The 20,144-nt window shown below is 40.5% G+C and overlaps 1 protein-coding gene across 1 annotated transcript in view; it reads right to left on the bottom strand.

The window, feature by feature from the left end:
* Nucleotides 1-20,144, bottom strand: part of ARHGAP10 (Rho GTPase activating protein 10) — a 328,185-nt gene that overhangs the window by 178,852 nt on the left and 129,189 nt on the right. The window contains exons 8-10 of the mRNA XM_065877114.1: nt 13,055-13,184; nt 9,947-10,053; nt 7,259-7,353 (exon numbers count right to left, since the gene is read on the bottom strand). Coding sequence (XP_065733186.1) covers nt 7,259-7,353; nt 9,947-10,053; nt 13,055-13,184 — 332 coding nt within the window. The remainder of the gene's footprint in view (nt 1-7,258; nt 7,354-9,946; nt 10,054-13,054; nt 13,185-20,144) is intronic.

Genomic DNA, 20,144 nt, shown 5'->3' with positions numbered 1-20,144 from the left:
TTATTCATCCTATACGCTACTGGCTTGTGAAATTATTATAATTCCCACAGTGAACCTGTGTTAAATAAAATACTGGCAAAGACAATCTCAGGCTCTGAGAGTAATTTGCCTCAAAATGAAACATAGCATGTATTAGCTCTTCATTTATGTTTACTGTCCGATCATACTTCATCATATGGCCATGCACATTTATCTATCTATTCATCAGCTGATGGATATTTGTGTTGTTTCTACTTTTGGGCTCTTATGAATAATACGTCTATGAACAGTCCTGGGCAAGTCTTTAGGCAGACATGGGTTTTCATTTCTCTTGTTCACATCGCCAGGAGGAGAATTTTCTAGGTCATGTAACTTTATATTTAACTTTTTGAAGAACGGACAAGTGTGTTTCAAAACAGCTACACCATTTCAAATTCCCACCGTAAGAGTTCCAACTTCTCCACATTCTCACCAATACTTGTTATTACCTGGCTTTTCAATTACAGTCATCCTAGTGGGTGATACCTCACTGTGGTTTAGATTTGTATTTCCCTAATAGCTAATGACGTTAGGTGTCTTTTGATGTGCTATACCCACCTGTATAGTTTCTTGAGGAAATGTCTAATTCAGAACTTTTGCCCGTTTTTAATTGGAATTATTTGTCTTTTTATTATTGAGTTCTGAGTTCTTTATATATTCTGGATACAAGTCCCTTATCGGATATATCATTTGCAAGTATTTTCTCCCATTCACTGTATTATCTTTCCACTTTGTGTTCTTGGCACATGTGTTCCTAAATGCTACCTCTCAACTAAGAGAGTCAAAGTAACCTTTCAGTGAACTGAGGGAAGGAAAATGAACCACACATCCTCCTAACCATTGAGAATCAAAGCAGTAACGGCTAGTTGGAAATCAACCCACCCAGCTCTTCTCCCCTTCATTCTTCCTAAGAGATTTCCCAAGTATCAGAACAGCACACGGATTGCTCTCTTCTGTTTCCAGACATTTCCTTGCCTCAGCACTTCCCAGCTTCCTTGCAGCTAGGTATAACCATACAACTCCACTCAGGCCAATGGTATACGAGCAAAAGGAGTGTGCACTTCCTCTGGAAAGCATTCCTACCACAACAGACAATGCTACATAATAAATGCGAGCCGGCATCTTGGACCTAAGGTGACCAGGAAGGTAAACCGTGCACAAGAGTGGGCAGTGTCTGACACCAACGAGGACCGGATCCCCTGTAGACTTCCTAACAAAGAGAAGAAATTAAACTTCTACACTGTTTAAGTCATCTTATTTTGAGTTTTTCTGTTACATGCAATCAAACCTGATCTGAATTTATGTAACCATTAAGTGAAAGCTTTTGATTTACATGTAGACAGATCAAACGCAAGGCCAGGCTCCATTCCGCAGTTTATGGAAGTATTGCTTATTGTCACAATGTTACCTGACTGCTTTTCCAACACGAGGAATAAAAAATAGCAAAGACTGATACCAGGAAAGAAGACAAAAAACTTGACGTGGAACATATGCAATCAATGGTGAAACTGCTATATATGAAGGTCTGCAATAGGGATTCTGTACAAACCCCATCAGAAACCCATCTGCAATACCCACATGCTCCAAAATGCGTTGTTTATTTTCTTTCAGCAGAATACAAATACTGGAGCTCACAGTGCTGCAGTGTGTGTGGAAGAAAAGGACAGTTCGCTAACCATCGCCTGATTGAATCTATTCCCAGTCCTGTCACTGCTAGGCAACAATTCAATTTCATTTAATCCAGTACAAATTTGGTGAATGCCCACCACATATAAAGCATTGTAGGAACTAACATGAGGCTCCTACCCTCACGGAATTCATACCTAATAAACAAGGAACAAGTTGCTTATAATCCCCAATAGTCGGCTTGGCCAGGAATGAGGGAAATAGACAAAAGAAGAGCCTATCTCATTCAACTTTTCACTGAATAAATGCCTTCAAAACCCCAGAATCAGGGTGGAGACCTCTGAGAGAGTATACTCCCCTTCTCTCCAGAATTTGCTCCAAAAGTGGGAGACCAACAGCAACACACTGACAGTGGGGGGTGGCAGGGAACTAAGAGCCCCCAGAAACATCAAACCTGGGGGGCTGATGGTAACATCAAACCTGAATAGATGTTCCCCTGTTCAGAAATCAGGAAATAAAGCAAAGACAACAGAAGTCTGTAATTCAACTTAATTACAGTCACATGAGCCCAAAGGCTCAAGGAGATACACACATAAAGATATTTTCCAAGTTAACCAAAGAGCTTTAGAACAAGACTTACAATGAGCATGTATTACTCTTTTTAAAAGATTTACATGGTGGTATTTATATGATAAGATTGAATTAATATACCCATATAAAATGTTGGGTCCATAAAGAGAGTATATCTTCTTTCCCCCAAGAATTCTTAGAAATTTTACAAAAACCATTCAGTCTCTCCAACCTCTGCACTATTCGAAATGCCTATCACACATCCCAGAAGCAACTGAGTCGGCAGCTGGATATAAAAACCTGGAGTTCACGGAAGAGATTCAGGTACAGATGCTAAATCTGGGGAGTTACCAACGCATGGATAGCATGGAAAGTCCTGAGGCTGGACGAGATCGTTATGGCTGCAGAGAGGAGATCTGACGACTGAGCTCCAGAGAATTCCAACATCAAGAGGTCTGGGAAACGAGGAACTGGCAAAGGAGTCCAAAAAAGATGAAAAGCCATTGGGGTGGGAGAAAAAGCAGGCAGGTGTGACATTCTTGAGCCACGTGAAGCAAGTGTATCACAGAGGAGAGGGTGACTGGCCACATCCGATGCTACTGCCAGGAAAGAACAAGAGGACTGAGAACTGCCCACTGGCTGTAGCACAACAAGAACATGATGGCCTTAACAGCAACAACAGAAAAACCCAGTGGAGAGGTGGAGGCAAGGGCCTGATTGAAGAGGACGCAAAGGAGCACAAGAGGAAGGAAATGGGAGACCTGAATATAAGAGCTTTTTGAAGAATTTCTGGGACTTCCCTGGTGGCACAGTGGTTAAGAATCTACCTGCCAATGCAGGGGACACGGGTTCGATCGCTGGTCCAGGAAGATCCCACATGCCGCGGAGCCATTAAGCCCATGCACCACAACTACTGAGCCTGCGCTCTAGAGCCCATGAGCCACAGCAAGAGAAGCCACCGCAATGAGAAGCCTGCACACCACAATGAAGAGTAGCCCCCGCTCGCTGCAACTAGAGAAAGCCCGCGCACAGCAACGGAGATCCAACGCTGTGAGAAAAAACAAATAAAAAAGAAGAAGAATTTCTACTGTTTATGGGAGAAGAGAAATGGGCAGCAGACAAAAGAGAAGACTGGTCAAGGCGGGGTTTTTGCACTGGTGATGGTGGTGGCGGTGTTTTTAAAAGATGGATGAAATTAAGAATCAGTTTTGTACACTGATGGGATTCATCTAGTAGAAAGGGCAAAGCTGGTGTCAAAAAGAAAGAAAGGAAGAAGTGCTTGAGTGACATCCTAAACCAGGAGAGAGGGGAGGTGAAGAGAGAATGGAAACAGCTAGACAGAGAGGCTGGCCTCAGTCAGGAACACAGTTCCCACGGTGATGGGGACAGCAGGGTGGGTACCGCTGATGGCGCAGGTATCCATGGCAGTGGATGAGCTCTTCGAATTACCTCTGTTTCATCAGGACCGGGAGGCAGTGCCAGAGGCTTAGAGAAGGAGGAAACTATGAAATATCCATCAACTAGGAGAATGAAGGAACTAAGACAGTGGAACATGATTTGTGGTTGGGATTAATGGGATTTGAAGCCAGCGATCAGGAATCGGAAGTGATCCCAGTGAACATGGTAGAATACATTTCTCTAGAAAGAGAGAAGGCAGAGGTGAATCTTAAGTTGGAGCTGTGCAGACAAGTACAGTAAAGGGAGGGAAGGGCAATGGAGTTGAGTGTACTGAAAAGAGTGACTTTAATGAATGACTGAAATTCACACTTGGCAAGGAAAGAAGTGAGGGTGTGAGGGGCTGAGAACAGTAGGATCAGTTGATTGTAAGTGAAGGATACTTACTAGAAAAGAGTAAGCAGTGAAGAGTAGAAGGTGGTGTCAGAAGGAGAAAGCCTTGCACCTGAGATGACAGAGGGGGTGCCTGTCCTCGTAAGGACACTATCTAAGGAGAGAGCACAGAGGGAATGGCTGAGGGAAGGTGAAGAACAGGTGACTGAAGGAGAGGAGCTGAAGGAGAAAGATGCAAAGTCCTACATGAATCATCTGAAATGATACTGAAATGACTAAGAAAAGCATAAAAGGAAGAGAACTGGAGACACACCATGTAAGGAAGATTCTAAAAGTAGGTCCAGGGCTTCCCTTCCAGGGTGGCGCAGTGGTTGAGAGTCCGCCTGCCGATGCAGGGGACACGAGTTCATGCCCCAGTCCAGGAGGATCCCACATGCCGCGGAGTGGCTGGGCCCATGAGTCATGGCCGCTGAGCCTGCGTGTCCGGAGCCTGTGCCCCGCAACGGGAGAGGCCACAACAGTGAGAGGGCCGCGTACCGCAAAATAAATAAATAAATAAGAGTAGTTCCAAACACGGAAAAAGGTAAGAAAGATACAGATTGTAGAGAGACACTCTGAGGGTGAAACCACGTGAGTGGACAGCGAAACACAAACAAGACAACAATGGGAAATAACACTTGAGGAGCAATGGCTGAAAATGGAAAGGTGCCCAAATTGGGGGAGGACCTGCCTGTTTCACTGTGGAGACAGTCAAAGGACGGGAGAGCTGCAGGAGGTAGACGGTAAACACCAAGTCCAATGCCACTGAAGCTGCCAAGTGCTGTACTCAATTTCCTGCTGGGTGTATTACTGAACAGCTCACCGCAACCTAACTCAACAGGACCACAACTGAATTCATCATCTTCCTCCACCCTCAGCCTCCTGTGTTTTCCTTCCCCTCCTTCACTCTATACTCTAACGTCCAACTTCTCTCTAAATTTGTCTCTAAAAGTCTCCCTCAAACAGATGCGCTGGGCTCCATTCCGGCTCCACCACACCAATCCATAACCCTTCCAACCACTCCTGCCGTTTCTAAACTTTCTCTACTCTGCCAGAGTGAGTTTTGAAAAATATAACTCTATCACTCAGTGCCCTGCTTAAAACCATTTAATAGGTTAAGCTCAAATATCTCAAGGTCAGGCCTTTGCCCCCCTTCTCAAGCCTCCTGTCCCATACTCCCTGGCTCTCTGCTCCAGTGACGCTGGGTGTCCCCCGGGGTGGGGGGGGAACCTCAAGCGGACCACGCTCTCTCTTGTCTCCAGGACTTTACATATATTATACATCACTCTGCCTGGAATGTGTCTCAATCCCAGCTGACTCCAAATAAGCCTTCAGTTATCAATTTAGACGTCAGACCCTCTGTATGCCTTCCTTGAATCACTTAGACTAGATTAGTGGTCCCTCTACACCCAGTGCCCAGAGAGCAGCTCTGAGCGTCAATGGAAATAAATTAGAGATTTCTGCAAGAATGAAGCTGAGAGGGTAAGGATCCAGGCCCCCTACCCCACTTTAATAAGGGAACTCTCTTTTTTTTTTTTTTCTATTTCACATATGCATAAATGTAAAGGTTTTATTTGAAAAGAAGGCATCCCTATAAAGTAGTTTGAAAACCACTAGACTAGATCATCTCTAAGGTCTCCCCCAGTTCTGAGAGTCTCCTTACAAGATGATATCATGAGGGAAATAACTCCATAGTAACCCCTCATCAACCTTTACGAGGGATGGAAAGTAGTTATAATCGTAATAAAGATCCCGATTGCAGAAGAGCACTTGGCATGATCAAGGTCTCAGAGAAAATATAGGGCTGGACAAAAATAATACGAATTGCGTTACTATATGGAAGTACTAGAATTATCCTTTCGAGACAAAGCAGATGAATCTCACTGAACACATTTTCTAGTAGACAGCATTGCTGACTCGCCTCTGTCAATTATTTAGGAAACAACACACTTACATGGTTATACTCTGATGCCTGCAGCACAGTGGTTAAGAGCTTAGGGTCTAGAGGCAGATGTAAGAGTTCAAATCTCAGCTCTTCTACTTACTAGCTACGTGACCTTAGGAGAATCACTTAAGCTCTCTAGGCCCCAGTCTCTCACCATAAAATGAGGAGGATAATGTCTACCTGATAGAGCTGGGCTGAGGATGAACAGAGATAAAGCACAGAAGAATTCAGAACACTGGCACTTAGAGAAAACTCAGTAAATGCTTACAATGGGTGTATGCACACATATTTATGCTCAAGTTGTATTACACAGCCCGAATCTCTTCTTAAAGTTTTTGAACCAGTCCTAACTGGCTTGAAATCTAACCTCTTTCACAATGATGTTCCCTTTCATTTTTTTCCAGTCTTGGCAAAATGCATATTAAACCTTCTGTCCTTTTCTTTGTAGGGCCATATTTATCACGGTGCATAAGAGCACATTTTTATGTACCTGGTCTTCAATTCATTTTTTGGAAAGTAAAGCACAGATCTTCCCCCTCTGCACTAACACCATAGACTCAGTTATATCATCTGAGGGAAGAGAAGAATTAATTATTTTTGTATTCCTGGGTCCTGACCTAAAATGAACTTGTGTTTAAAAAATCTCATATTGCAAACTTTTATTATACAAGTATGAAACAGTGTTATCTAAAGACCATTGTTACCAAAACCAGGGCTGGCAAGGAACCTCCACAGTGTCAGCCATTAAAAAAGGAAGTATTCTACGAGTACCGTGATTTTCCTTAGTGCTTCAGGACACAGAAATAATGCCAGACAAGTAGTAATATTGACAAACAAGCTTCGTTTTTCTTTTTCTTTTTTTTACTTCCTTCTCTCCAGCAAAGATTCTTTTCTAACTAAATAACTAAAAGTCATACCACAAGAAAAAATGAGAACTAGTCTTTGAATAAACAGAGTTTGCCTATGACCCTCCACCACATACAGAGTATATACATGGAAGGCTTAGATCAACAATGAAATGCTCCAAGGTCATTTTTTAAGTGACAACACTAGTTAAAATGATGCCAAACTTCAGCCAAGGCTAAGCTATCACTGCACAGCTAAACATAGTGACCAAGACGAAACAGCCCACAGTGAATACACAGTCTGGAAAGATAACAAGATACCACTCTCCCAGGCCACAGACACCTCAGTTGCAATTAACTTCTATTTTTTTTAAATCATTTTTTTAAATGACTCTTTTCATAAAGTCCAATAATGCCAATAACTTACCGGTCAGCAGCTTCTACATCAAAACAAAACCTTCTGTCGATGGAGTCAGTATGTCTTCTGATACATTCTTTCAGAAAGAACACCTCTCCATCCCCCTGCAAAGAATCATTTTAAACATTCTCAAAAACTACAGTATAAACATATACAGAATTAAGCACCCTATATTTGATGGGGGGAGGAGGCAAGGTTCAGATTTTAGGTTCCTCTATCTTATTCTCTTTCAAACCAGTTTATTTAGAGTCGTAGCCATTTTTTTAACTTTTTATTTTATCTTGAAGTATATTAACAACCTTGTGTTAGTTTCAGATGTACAGCAAAGTGATTCAGTTATCCATATACATGTATCTATTCTTTTTCAAATTCTTTTTCGTCACTGTCTTTTTCTTAAGGTTTTCAAGACCCTGCTTTGATTACAATAAAATTAAACCGGACCTTAGCAGTGCTAATTTTAAGAGGTGGGTTAACAATACAGTTTCCACATGCCTATATTTGTTATTCTCTTATTGTCCCCTCGTTAAAAGAAGGATAATGTGTTTGCATGTCACATTACGTTATACCATATAAAACAGTCCACATGTAACCATGTCTGACCTATAAAAACTTCAGTTCCACAGGAATCTACCTAAAAGTACACTAAGGACCCTGGATCAGCCATTGTGAGCATCTAAAGCTGGAACCACTCCAACTATATGGTTTTGCTGTTTCTTAAATTGAATCACCCTGAATTTATCTTTCCTGAGTTTTTGTTTAAATATGGTACCATTTACCTCCCTAAACCATCCCCATCATGCTCTTTAAGAGCATTAAAAAGAGGTAGAAAACAGGAAACAGAAGCAATGCAGAAGCAGGTTCCCAGTGAGAAACTGTAAGGAGTCTGAGTAAACACTTCTAGACTATTTTAATATCTTCTGGAACATGGGGAGCTCTAATATTAAACAAGCATTTGAATATAAAATTATTCAAAATATCAGTCATGTTTCTAAATAGATTTTTTATTATTTGGTAGCTAAAACGGAAAGCACCACTAAGCAGACATGTCTTGGGACTTGACAGGAAACTCACACTCCAACCTCATGCTCAGTTTATAACTGAAACGTATAGAGATGCTGAAGTTAACCCGTATTTATCCTTTTACTACAACTTTTGATTATATCAGTGGCCCTCTGAAATGTGAAATAATCGCGGGCATTTGGTGAATGAATTGTGCACTGCTGCTGTTCATTCATGGAATTTGCTCTTTTATTATATTTGATGCTTCACTTAACAACAAATTTTGCTTTCTATGCGTCTGACACATTACATTTGACAAACATAAATTACCGCGATCTTTAAAACAACACTACCACCACAAAACAACGACGACAAAAACTCTCACGCTCAGTTTTAACCCATCACCCTCCAAGGGTGACAACCTCACTTCCTCCTCTTTGCCATGGACTTGATTTTCCATGTCTATTTCAATATCACAAAAATGCGTGTGTATTATAAGCGGCTTTAAATATTTTTCAGGAAGATGCAAAGTATGTGTAAATACAAGTGAACTTGGGTTAATTCTGTATTCACATAAGAAAAATTATGCCCATCCACCCAGCAAGCAATGAATTAACCTTAAAATGCATTACCAGATACGTGCAACACTAGTGGGAGGAGCTTTGTTTTGACTGCTATTGTTGCCATGAGCTGCAGTTTCCGTTTTAAAACAAAGATCACCTTTCCTACCCAGCCAGCTCCTAAGGGCTTCTCGCCCTTTCCAGCTATCGTGAGCTCCTTTGCTTTTCACTTTTGTGGGAGGAGTAAGCTAAATGGGGAGTGTCTCAGTGAGAACATTAAAGTTTAAGTAAAAAACAGTAAACTTCGTTACAGATCATCTACTCTATATAATCTTTTCATTTGTATGAATCTATGTGTGCCCATCAGGTCTCCTGGGTAAATCCTGAGCAGACAAACCACTGAGTCATGAAAGTCTGTTGTAGGTGTTAACTGGATCTTCCAATAACAGGGACACAAAATGATTCTACTCTTCTCCTTAAAAAAAAAAAAAAAATCTGACCATAAAAACCCATGCCAACAATTCAGAAAACACAGGAATTATTTTCTGGCCTATTTTATTAAAAAAAAAAAAATTTTCATTCTAAAAACAAAATGAAAGTATTTATCATGAGTGAATAAAAACATTAAAAAGATACCCTTGGGCTTCCCTGGTGGCACAGTGGTTGGGAGTCCGCCTGCCAATGCAGGGGACACAGTTTCGTGCCCCGGTCCGGGAAGATCCCACATGCCGCGGAGCGGCTGGGCCCATGAGCCATGGCTGCTGAGCCTGCGCGTCCGGAGCCTGTGCTCCGCAGCGGGAGAGGTCACAACAGTGAGAGGCCCGCATACCGCAAAAAAAAAAAAAAAAAAAAAAAAAAGATAAAGATACCCTCAAAGACCACCTCACAGAGAATATGAAGTATAAAAGCAAAGCCTTGGGACTTCCTTGGTGGTCCAGTGGGTAAGACTCTGCGCTCCCAATACAGGGGGCCCAGGTTCGATCCCTGGTCAGGGAACTAGATCTCACATGCATGCCACACTAAGAAGCCCACATGCCACAAGTGAAGATCCTGCGTGCTACAACTAAGACCTGTTGCAGCCAAAAATAATAAATAAATAAATATTTTTTTAAATAAATAAATAAGAGCAAAGACTTACTAGTTTCCCCCCAGATCTGTGCTCGAACGGAATGATGTTGAACTTCTTGGCCGCTTTCCGATACATGCAGTAGTGTTTGACCCAGCTGGAACCAAACGGAGGAGGCCCTTCAACAAGAAACATAATTTTAAATCAACAAGAACCTACTGTATTGCACAGGGAACTCTATTCAATATTCTGTAATAACCTAAATGGGAAAAGAATTTGAGAAAGAATAGATACATGTATATGCATAACTGAATCACTTTGCTGTACATCTGAAACTAACACAACATTGTTAATCAACTCTGCTCCAATATAAAATAAAAAGTAACCTGAAACTACCACAACATTGTAAGGCAACTCTACTCCAATAAAAATTTAAGAAATAAAATAAAAATTAAATTAAAAAAGAAAGAAAAAGAAAAGAAATAGGACTTTATTTTTCCTTTATGAGGACATTTTTTCCTCGTAAAGAAGGAGATATGCAGAGTTCCAAACACAATCGTGAAGAGGAAAAACCCAAGAAGCAGCAACTAACACAGCTCAAGGAAACAAATCAGCAACACAGCTAGTCTCAGACAAGGGAAAAACAAGGAGAAATAAGAAGGCTCGTACAGACTGTCCTAAGAGTTTTCAGCAACACGGGAGTAATTTAAAGACATACTTTTCAAATAATTTGCTAGACTGTTATCTCATACCTGAAAATCTCTTAATTGTAAACTATGCTTCTTGTTTGTGTCTACGTATGAAGAGCTCATGAGGGTTTCAAGAATTCCACTGAATATATGTGATGGTTTTGGATTCAATTCTGGCCTCTAAAAAATGACAGAACTGTAGAGTCACAGTGCGGAAAAGCATTTAGTCTATAAATCCATCTAGTGCTTTAAATCCACTAAAGCACCTTGTAAGTAGCTGCCCTTACTAACAATGGTAAAGCTAAGCTTTTTTGCAGCATGTGGGATCTTAGTTCCCCGACCAGAGATCGAACCCGTTGTCCCTCGCATTGGAAGCACAGAGTCTTAACCACTGGACCGCCAGGGAAGTCCTACTGTCTTTTTAATCTAAAAAGTCTTAGGCTTAGACCAAATGCCTGAGAAATGGCAAAGCCAAACCTCAGAGTCTTTGGTCCAATATCAAGGAAGGTCCTTCACTGATTAAGCTGCCATCCCCTCCTGACACCACCCAACCCTACTCAACCAGCTCTGAGCATAGAGATTAGTGATGGTTTTTCACACCATCCAAGCTTCAGGAAATACTGCAGGAGAGGGTACAACACGGACTCCAGCCTAGGACAATTCCAGCATTGAGGAGGTGTATGATCCAGGAAACACTGTTTACTCCTCAGTGTTTCCATGTTCTCATTGGTAAATGGGGTGGTAACAGCACTGTCCACTTCATAGGGGTTTTTAATGGATTAAATGAAACAAGTTGGATAAAGAGTTTAGCACAGGGCCTGGCATACTGACAACAAGTGAAGAATTCTGTCACTATTGTTTTTTTTGTTTTTTCAGTCCAATTTCAGCCCCATTTCTCTCAAAGCCAGTAAGTTAAGCAACAGTTATGAATCTAAAACTCAAAATTTCCTGTGATTTATCGCTTTGGACATATAATACAAAATTTCTATCCTTCTCATGTCTCCACCCCGTATTTTTAGTTCTTTCAGATTAAATAAACAAACTGAGATTAAGAGGATAAAAAGAAAATTAAAGGTGGAGGGAAGGATTGGGAGCTTGGGATTAACAGATGCAAACTAGTAAATATAGGACAGATAAACAACAAGGTCCTACAGTACAGCACAGGCAATTATATTCAATATCCTGTGATAAACCACAATGGAAAAGAATATGAAAAAGAATATATATATATGTATAACTGACTCACTTTGCTATACAGCAGAAATTAACACAACACCGTAAATCAACTATACTTCAATACAATTTTTAAAAAATAAAACATTCACTCTATACACACTTCAATAGCTGTTGTGCTATTGTTCCTAACAGCACCTTTAGAAACGGCATGCTTTTACTGTTCAACCAAAATATGTAAAAATAAATTACCTCTCAGTTTTGTTGAAAAAAAAAAAAGAAAGATTAAAAAATTAGAAAAATTTAGAGTTCTGCCATGCCAGTAACTGTTCATCATGAGCTGTGAAGGCTATGCCCACATTAAATAAGGGCAAATGGGAAAAGAACCCCTATTCTGCGACTGCATAAACATGAACACCCGTATCACATGGCTGTTCCATGAGTCTCTCTGCTATGAAGTTATTCAGTTTGAAAATCCTATAAATCAGCCACTTAACAAACAAAAACTCTAAAGCGCCCGGCGGGAAGGGAGAGAAACAGGAAATACAGAAACATTTCACATACTCCTCCCCCTACTGACTAGCAATCAAGCCCTACAGTTGAAGAGGTAAACTTTTAAGAGCTTCGTTAAAATAAGACCAAACTGTCAGAAGTCTGAAATCGTCTTGGGGTGCCTTAATTTCAAAATAAGGATACTCTACACACTGTATAACAACTAAGACGGCAACAATGCTGAAAATTCAGTGAGACAAGTTAGCATGTCAACTAGGAGTATTTTTTTGTAGCCATATGCAATTGCCCTGAAAATTTCAACAAGAACAAAAAACGATCTCAAATAAATGTGCAAAGAAATAATGTGAAAGAAGAAGAGAAATATGTCCTTCTTGACTTTAACATGGAGGAACAGAGTTATGGGGAGAGGGGTGCATACGTATATGAATGTGTGTGTGTGTGTGTCTGTGTGTATGAGTGAGATAAAGATGGGTGGGGATGAGAGGAAATGAGGAAAAAGGTACTATCCCACATCGCTTTCAGTCTGTCACCAAATCCCAGCTCCCTTGCAAGCAAGTTTTAACAAAGTGTGGCACAGAATTCGGGGGGTGTGGCTGGAAAGCAGGGTGCTCACAGAGTTCCTAATCTCACTGTCCCCTCCCTAGAGCAGGAATGTGTTTTCCCCCAAAAAAATCCAACGTATGCCTTCCAGGATAGGAGAGAGCAAGAAAGCGGTAGGAATAATTACTCCAAAAGTATCAAGTTACAGTGAGAGTTTTAAACTAATTTTTAATTAGTTATTCATCACTGTTGGAGAGCCTCTTACTTTTTTCCTGTACATACAGGTAGCCTTCCGCTGTGAACTGACTCGCTCGTTTGTGGTCCTTGGGATTCTGTCTAATCTTGTTCATAAGCTCTTCCACTTCTGACCTTGTTCCTTCAAAACGATTCCGTGTCTGAAAAGGATTTAAAAAACACATACAAGTTTTAAGTTCCCACAGGAGATTTTTCATGGACGTTTTTAAGTCTCTGGATAACTATAATTAAATCTGTAGTGTTTTTGTACAAATTTCTCAAAATATACCCATCCTTTCCCATGTATCTCTTTGTTGAGATCACTGTGCAAAGAAAAAGAAATTAGTGGTTAAGTAGTTAACAGAGCTATAGAAACCAAGGTTACTAGAGGTTATTTACTTTTGAAGCTTTCTAACACCAAGAATAATTCTATTATTCAACATAAGAATTCCTGCCTGCAGGTCTCACAATATTACTAAATCTTACATTTAAAAAAAATAGGCCATAAAATATCTATCTGGGAAGTCTTTCCTTTGCAACAATCAATCTGACTCATTACTATTATCTCAGCAACATGTCTAAGAATTCAGAATCTGAAAAACTTAATTCTTCTTTGCAAACTAATAAATATCAGTGTCATTTTTTCCAGGTCATGGCAATTGCACTTGAAAATGATGTCTCTTCATAGAAGAAGGAAGTAGGGGGGAATCTCACTTACAAATAATGTCTTTGATATCTAAAAAGACAAATCACATTTCTGAAGCCCAGGAGACTTGGGATGTCAATATCTCTGTCAACTGGCTGGACTGAAAATGGACATGCAAGGTGAAGTGACGAAAATACCCAGGCAAACCTGACGAGTCAGCACCACCAAGTTTCTGGACATTTCCTCCATCTACACTCAAAAATAATTGTATTAATACCGAAAAACTGCTGATGTGAAACTGTGGAAGAGCTAAGATGAAAAATCATTATTGAAATTCCTCCTCTCTCCTCCCTACAATGAAAGGGGTTACCAAGAGTTCTAAATGCAGAAAAATGATAGAATAGTACATTTTTTAGGGGGGTGGAGAGTCTGATAAATGTACACTGTAAAGGGGAAACTTAACTGCAGAGGCTTATTTCAAACACAAGCTGAGAGCTTTTTTTTTTTTAATTTGTTTATGTACTATAAGAATGTACAGGGCTGCAAAGAGGGTGGGACTCATTTATTAACGGCTTGTTCCCTCTCCTGCCTTCCTGTTTCTCATCTCTGGGATTTCTTGTCCCCATCTTAATACTGATTATACCCTAATTTTATTCACCTGCTTTGTCAGTTTACTGAGATTCGCCACAACCCTCACTTCTTTCTATCTCTGTGTATCTAATACTTATGCATACATACACATATACACACATATGTGCACGTCATGTATGTATAGATGCTAGTGCACACATGCGCGCACGCACGCACACGCACACACACTTAACTTAATGAGTTGTATCCCAAATTCTCATTATTTAAGTTAATGCTCAAATTGTCCTAGATTTGACCAGCAGAGGCCCCTTCTAGCTGGCTCCTGTTTCTCTTGACATACCCCCTTAATTCTCTGAGTAACCCCTTACCCTCTGGTCCAAAAAGGTATCCCAGGTTTACCTTATACTTTCTCTGTCCCAGTCCTAGAATCAGCCATTTCTCCAAAGGAGTCATTGTTCCTTACAGGGGAGGGTAGTATTTTTTTTTCCACTGGAGTATAATTGCTTTACAATGGTGTGTTAGTTTCTGCTGTACAACGAAGTGCATCAGCTGTACATATACATATATCCCCATATCCCCTCCCTCTTGGACCTCCCTCCCCCACCCCATCCCACCCATCTAGGTCATCATAGGGCACCGAGCTGAGCTCCCTGTACTATACAGCAGGTGCCCACTGGATATCTATTTTATACCTGGTAGTGTATTTATGTCAATCCCAATCTCCCAATTCATCCCACCTGTTCTCTACTCTGTGTTTCTATTCCTACCCTGCAAATAGGTTCATCTGTACCATTTTTCTAGATTCCACATATATGCGTTAATATACGACAGTTGTTTTTCTCTTTCTGACTTATTTCACTCTGGTAGTATTAGAAACCAGTGTTTTCTAAATCTAGGGACAGTGTGCTCACAGCTAAGGGGGTGCTATTGCTTCTAGGTCTTCCTGGAAGACAGACTGAGAAAATGCATGTATGTATATATATATGTGTGTGAATACATTTATATATATACACATTTATATGCACATATACACATCACAACTTCTGTACCTATCTATCTTAAAATCCATGAGTTCATACCATTACACTTAATTCCAATCCAGTACTTCAGGTTTCTTTCTAGCCCACCCACATTTCTTTTCAGACAGTAAAAAACCTGGCTCCCATTATTCTCAACAGATTTACTTCTTTGCTCAATTAACGTATCTGCTCAACATAACCAAGCTCCCAAATATGCCAGCCACCTCCTCTGTACATGCTGCCTCTGTACCTCCTCTGTACGTGCTGCCTCTGCACCTTCCCACTCCCACTCCCACTGCCACAGACCCCTCCACGTGGTACACCCTGCCCTCACTGCCCTCCTTCCTCAGATGTGACTCTGCACTGGGAAGGGAAAGGAAGGTTCAGCTAAATTTTTTAATGTATCATTTTAGGCAAATTACAAATGAGTGTGAAAATTACATTTCTCAAAATTTGAGCACAAATAATACAGTGGCTGGAACCTAGCAATTTCCAATTCTAATTTCTGGCTGAATAGGAAGATATCATCAAATAATAATAATGATAGACCTTAAGTGTTACCATAGGTCACATGATAGTGTTTACACTGTGAATGACACGACTGAAAGCAGTTTATGGTGCTTTAATCCTCACAATAACCTACGAGATAGCCTAGCGTTCTCCAACGCTGATAAAACAACATTGCTGTATTGCCTTTCCTTGCATGCTTTGATAAATAAACAAATTTCCAAACCAATGAGTCTTAAGTCTTATAAATTAAATATTTCATCACATCACCTACTGGGGGGAGGAGAATTCAATGTGGAGACTAAGCTGGAATTCGGACACATCTGAGTACTTTACAAAACTGGCAGGTCAGGCTTAGCACAGGTTCACACCCATATTTAAGGAGGAAAGAAAGAGGGGGGAAGATGAGGCACTGTTCACACTAAGTTTTACCCAGAAATAAAGCTTTACAGGCAGATGGCAAAGGCTAATTCCAAGTACAGATTGCCATTTTTCATTTAAGTTTTCCCATCCTGGCCCCATGACCTCATTCAGGGAGCAAAAGAATAATTAAAAATACAAAGAGGGGCTTCCCTGGTGGCGCAGTGGTTGAGAATCTGCCTGCCAATGCAGGGGACACGGGTTCGAGCCCTGGTTTGGGAGGATCCCACATGCCGCGGAGCAACTAGGCCCGTGGGCCACAACTACTGAGCCTGCGCGTCTGGAGCCCGTGCTCCGCAACAAGAAAGGCCGCGACAGTGAGAGTCCCGTGCACAGCGATGAAGAGTGGCCCCCGCTCGCTGCAACTAGAGAAAGCCCTCGCACAGAAACGAAGACCCAACACACCCAAAAGTAAATTAATTAATTAAAAAAAATATATATATATAAAGAGGGTTTCACGAAGCAGCTGTAAAACATCAGGGGTGGGCCCCCTGCAGCCTGCTTTAGTAACCTCCCAAAATAATAAAACAGAAAAGAAGGGGTAGGGTGCTAACACACACCCCTCACTGCAATCCTCAAACATCTCCTCAAGTGCCCTATGAATGGGGAGGTGACAGAGTAAGGAATGGAGTGCAGTGGATGCCAGGTCAACAGGTGATCAAGTCTAAACACCCGAAGGACACCTTCCATGAGAGTGAGGGGAACGCAGGTTAGAACTGTTGAGAGGTAGACGCGAGCTGAGGTTTACCATCGGTACCTAAATCTGAGATCTTACCATTAAAGGGACTCCCATGTTACCCAGAAATTGTTAAGGTCCAGGGAACCCAAATGGCCATGTCAGGATGTTCCCCAGCTCCTCTATTTACTGACCCCAGATACACCATGAGTTGAACCCATTTCTACACCAACACTGAATCTGAAAGCAACTGCCTTGGGCCCTGGAATGAGCCTGCCCAAGTTCCAGTGCTGCCCTGGCCTTAAAGCAGTATGACGCCAGCAAGTTCTTTTTCCTCACTGTCCTTATCTGTGAAGAAGGAATAAAAAAATCTACATCATAGGACACCTTTGAAGACTAAATGTGTACAATCCAAAGAAAAGCACGTAGGCAACACCTGGCACATGGCAACAAAATAAATGTAAGTGGCATTATTATTTTAATTGCAATTAAGTCACTGAAAAGTGACAATTATTCCCTAACAAAGGAAAAAAGAGAATCTTCAATATCAAACTAAAATTTTATCTGAAAGAGAAAGTACATTCAAAAAAAATTGTTTTGGGGGGTTATAAAAGCTAATTCACAACATTATAAAACAGAGAGAGGGGACAGCACAAACAGCCCTGCCTGGAGGCAAAAAGAGGAGGTATAAACAAGATTAAAAAGTGACCAGAAACTCATCTCTCAGAAACAATCATGTTCATATTTTTACACAGTCACTTCCAATCTTTTTCTTTTTTTCCTGGTAACATAGTTTATCACTTTAGTATTCTACTTTGCTCACAAAACTGTAACAAAAATATCTGTGCATATCTTTAAATTATTCTTCCCCATTCTTAGTATCTTCTGGGTACTCTTTCGGAATCCCTAAAATTTCTTAGGATTCTACTTCTTCCTGAGAAGAATTCTATTCTAGTCTCCTTTGGGGATAGAAATCACAAAAATTTTTAATTCGTTTTTTTAATATCTTTTAATTTTCATGTAATTTACATTCTTCTGCAAAGTCTATTTTTTTAAAAACGATCTTGCTCTTTTTTGCTGTCCATTAATTACTCTAGATTATGGAAAATGGAAAAAGACTGAATCTCTCTCAAAAAAAAGGTCTAACCATTTTTACAACAGAAAAGGTGAAACCAGTTGGGTGAAAATAGGTTATTTTCACTTTTAAATAACTTTTACCTTTTTTTCTGATTATAAAATGGTTTTTGTCATTTTTTCTATAGTAAAATACCTAAAAGTTGACCAAAATTATCTCTACCATTATAGTGCACATATAGTTCACTCTAAGATTTGGTTTCAACATTTCGGTATATTTCTTTCAATACATAAATACGCATAGCATAAAAAGTAACACACAGAAGTTAAACAGAGAAAGACAAATACCACATGATATCGCCTATACGTGGAATCTAAAAAAATAATACAAATGAACTTATTTACAAAGTAGAAATAGACTCACAGATGTAGAAGGTGGACTTATGGTTACCAAAGGGGAGAGGGGCGGGGAGGGATAAATTAGGAGTTTGGGATTAACATATATACACTACTGTATATAAAATAGATAAACTACAAGGACCTACTGTGTAGCACAGGGAACTCTACTCAAAATCTTATAATAACCTATAATGGAAAAGAATCTGAAAAAGAAGAGATATATACATATGTATGTATAACTGAATCACTTTGCTGTACACTTGAAACTAACAACATTGTAAATCAACTATACTTCAATTAAAAAAAAAAGTAACACACAGCTGGGATTTTTGTAATACGTAGTTTTATGCAGCCAACACTTTCCCTCCGATATGCTAAAAGCTGACATCCTCAAGGGAATGAGAGAAATGGCCAAGAAAGTAGTGAATTACAGCAATACTGAGATATAGCAGGTGAGGTAGAATTGAGTGGCATGTGTTTCAAAGGTTCTGGTATTTCTGAAGGGCAAAGAATGAGCTAGAAGCAAAAGTAAAGAGCACAGGCGACTTCCGGATCAGGTGTCCTCAACACTGAAGGTGAGGCGGAAGGCAGAGCCTCTACTTGCAAGCAGAGCTGCAGCCTCAGAAAGAGCCAGAACCAAAGGCAGAGAGGTGGAGGACCCCAGGCAACTTCCTGATGACAATCCTGAAGTTCCAGAGGACACAGGAAAAGATTTTTTCCAGTAGCTTGTTCTTCGCCCAGTTCTTTATGGGAAATGAAAGTTACCGAGTACGTGTGTTAGGTTCTTCATAGACTAAGTTAGATTCCATTGACCAGCTGACCCATTTCACATGACAGGCTGTCTTCAAGTGCTGCTTACCGTAGTTCATGCCTGAGTATTGCCCACTCCCATTTAAATCTTGAATCTCGCTGAAATTATTTTGGTGTATTAAGGTAACTATAGGCCCCTGACCCCAGGGTGGGTGTGATAAATGAACTTCCACATAAGCAAGTTGTGCATGGACACTTTCTCTGGAGCCCCCAGGAGACGCTGATGTGTCCCCAGACCCTGAGGCCCGGCTGGCTTCACGGGCAGGTAGCCCGTGCCGTCACCCACAGCCCTGCCCTCAGAAGGTCGTGCACTTGATCTAATGCTCTGCCATCGCTGTCTTGAAATTCTTCATTTTTGAATAAGGGACCCTGCCTCCTCATTTTACACAAATTATGGATCAGTTATGCCTGAAGGTTCTCATCCAGGCCAGCCCTGCCCTTGACAGATGAGGTACAGACACAAGTTATACAGTTAGTGGAGGGGGAAAAAAAAAAAAAAGAATCAGGATTATAACCTAATCTTCTAAACTAACTATGTAATGTTCTTTTTACAAACGCTGTGTTCTCCTGTCTACAGAAGTATTCTGATACATCACAGTATCATTAGACTAAATGTTCTACTACCTACAGAGACACTTTTGAAGTTAGGACTAATCTACATATATACACTTTGACATATTTTTAAATTATATTACCTTATATCACTGATCTTGGAGGGTGTAGGGAGGAATGTACTCTTTTAGTCATTTAACTGAACAGAATGTAGAATCTTCAAATACAAATTGACACATAAATTACAAAACACAAGAGATTTCGTTACCTACATTCCCAAATGTAGGGAACAACTATACCAAAATAACTTGAAACAAAATCTACACAAAAACCATTAGTCCTCAATTTCTAAGATTATAAGAAGTTGAAGGTCAGGTAGCAAACAGCACAGAGATCCCCATCCTTCTCCTTGTATGTCTTTCAGGAT

Source organism: Phocoena phocoena, chromosome 5, assembly GCF_963924675.1.
Source record: "Phocoena phocoena chromosome 5, mPhoPho1.1, whole genome shotgun sequence".
Taxonomy (NCBI): Eukaryota; Metazoa; Chordata; class Mammalia; order Artiodactyla; family Phocoenidae; genus Phocoena; species Phocoena phocoena.
Note: the sequence above shows the minus strand (reverse complement) of the source record. Positions and strands in the feature narration are given on the sequence as shown.